The following is a 2091-nucleotide window of genomic DNA, read 5'->3' as shown; positions in this document are numbered from 1 at the left end:
TGGTACGTGTTTCTTTCCCTCCGTCATGTCACACGCGGGCGCCAAATTTCAATTTGACTCTAGGAATTCTGTTTGGGTTATTCGAGCTGTTCCCAATCATTTGGGGAGAACGTCGCGGGTTTGATATCGAGAACACAGGACTTATCTTCCTTGGTATAGGGATAGGCACCACGTAGGGCTTCTAATCTTTAGGCGGTGCCAAGGACCACGCTAACCACTGACTTTCGCCAGTCTCGGTGGCTTCATTAACGTACCTTTACAAAGGAAATTTGTTCATCTCGCGCCCTTATGGCAAGGCTTCCCTCCACCAGAGGAACGTCTTGACGCTGCAATTATCGGTGGACCTTTGTTGGTTATTGGAATCTTTTGGTTGGGATGGACAGGAGAGTACTCCTCCATCCCGTGGTATGTTCCAGCTCTGTCGACGATTCCTATTGGGATGGCGATCAACTTGAGTTTCGTCAGCTTATTGGGTTACATTATTGGCGAGTGCCCATTCAAGTTGGGATCAAGTTCCCGTCTTTCTCATGGGAGATGATTTTTCAGATACCTACCTCATTTACGCGGCGTCTGCGTTGGGTGCGAATGCATTTTTCCGTGCTATGACTGCATTTGCGTACGTTGTTCTCCCTTGATCGGAAGGATAAAATTAACATCACGTATTGAAAAAAGGTTTCCCCTCTTCACACCCCAGATGGTTCACCACATGGGGATTCAGTGGTCATGTACGCTTCTTGGCTGTTTCTCCCTCCTCCTCGCGCCAATTCCGTGGCTCTTCCTCAAATAGTGAGTCATGTGAACTAACGCCAAATCTCGATGGACACCGAGTAGCTGATACTCACTGCTCGTTTTTTACTAGTGGGCCGCAAATTCGTGCACGCTCCAAGTGGTCCCCCAATCCTGACCTGAAAATTCGAGAGGCGCTTGAAGGTGCTGGCCTATTGTCGATGCAGAGCCCCAGGACGAGTACAGCAAGCTCGAAAGTTTGATCCTTGTTCTTGGTTTCTTTCTAATTACGTTTCCACTCAATGATCTGGGGTTTGAATTGGTTCACCGTATATTTGTACAATTTACTATTTTGCCACTTTCAACATCTCTCGGAGGCTAAATAAATCACCAATCGCGTGTCACTTGCAGCGAGGGTAAAACTATATCAAACTGAGCTGGCTTCGAGAACGTCGTTCATGCAATGCTAGGCTGAGGTCCGCCACCAATAATAGTGGCGATTGGAAATAATATTAACGAATTCGGCCAATTATTTATCCCATGACCCTATTTTCTTACAAGGTCTGACCCACCCACGTATGCTCTGTTCACCAAGGACATCTCTGAGGTAATATCGATGGGGCGGCTTTGTTGAGGGCTTTGAGTTGCCTAAGGGCGGAATTCGTCGCGTCTCTAGCTCTCACAAAAATTGCGGGAATATTGCGAGGAGGAATAAGGAACCCTCGGAGTTTGAAATGAGATGAGATATGGGAGTTTTGTATGGGCAGTTTGATAAGGACCACGGGTGCAAATAGTGACGCTGTAGAGTTATTGAAAGCACAGGGACAAGCCGATCCCACCGTGAGACTCAAAGGCCACAGGCTGAGCCGTGAGAGTGGTTTACAAGCGATTGAGAGTTGGCGGTCGATATCCGACAGTTCAGCAGCGACAGGCAGAACCGAAAAGTTGATCTGGCCTCTCAATATGAGGATCTAACTGAGAGATTCAGTGCAAAGACTGGCACGTGTGAACAGGAGAGTGTGCAGAGGCCTGGGGACAACAGTGTCGCACGAAGAATGGAGCAGAGAAAGGATTGAGCGTTCATACGCATACCACCTAAACGACATCGTGACCCCGCAACCAGAACCTCACGTGGTCCCCGGCCTACCTAATCAGAATCCGACTTGTCACTCCCGATTTAGTTTGCTGTCCCACGAATGTCGCCCAGACTGTGTTACGCATTATGATTCCTTCCAACACATCCAATGCGCCCGTGAATGGGTGACCGGACGCGCACCTAAGTGAACTCTAGCCATCACATCGCGCACAGGGGAACCAAATGGTATGATCTGATCGAAAACCGAGACCCATAAATTTGAATGGATC

At 48.4% G+C, this 2091-nt stretch overlaps 1 protein-coding gene across 1 annotated transcript; it reads right to left on the bottom strand.

The window, feature by feature from the left end:
* Window positions 1-844: 844 nt before the first annotated feature.
* EI90DRAFT_3107059 (uncharacterized protein) lies at window positions 845-1834 on the bottom strand (the record flags this gene model as incomplete). Its single annotated transcript, XM_039062620.1, has 2 exons — window positions 845-1197; window positions 1285-1834. A coding segment is annotated over one exon (225 nt), but the record flags the coding sequence as incomplete, so codon positions are not given.
* Window positions 1835-2091: the final 257 nt, after the last annotated feature.

This window comes from Cantharellus anzutake, assembly GCF_015039405.1.
Source record: "Cantharellus anzutake strain C23 chromosome Unknown EI90scaffold_370, whole genome shotgun sequence".
Classification (NCBI taxonomy): domain Eukaryota; kingdom Fungi; phylum Basidiomycota; class Agaricomycetes; order Cantharellales; family Hydnaceae; genus Cantharellus; species Cantharellus anzutake.
The sequence above is the reverse complement of the archived record's forward strand: the minus strand, read 5'-3'. Positions and strand labels throughout refer to the sequence as shown.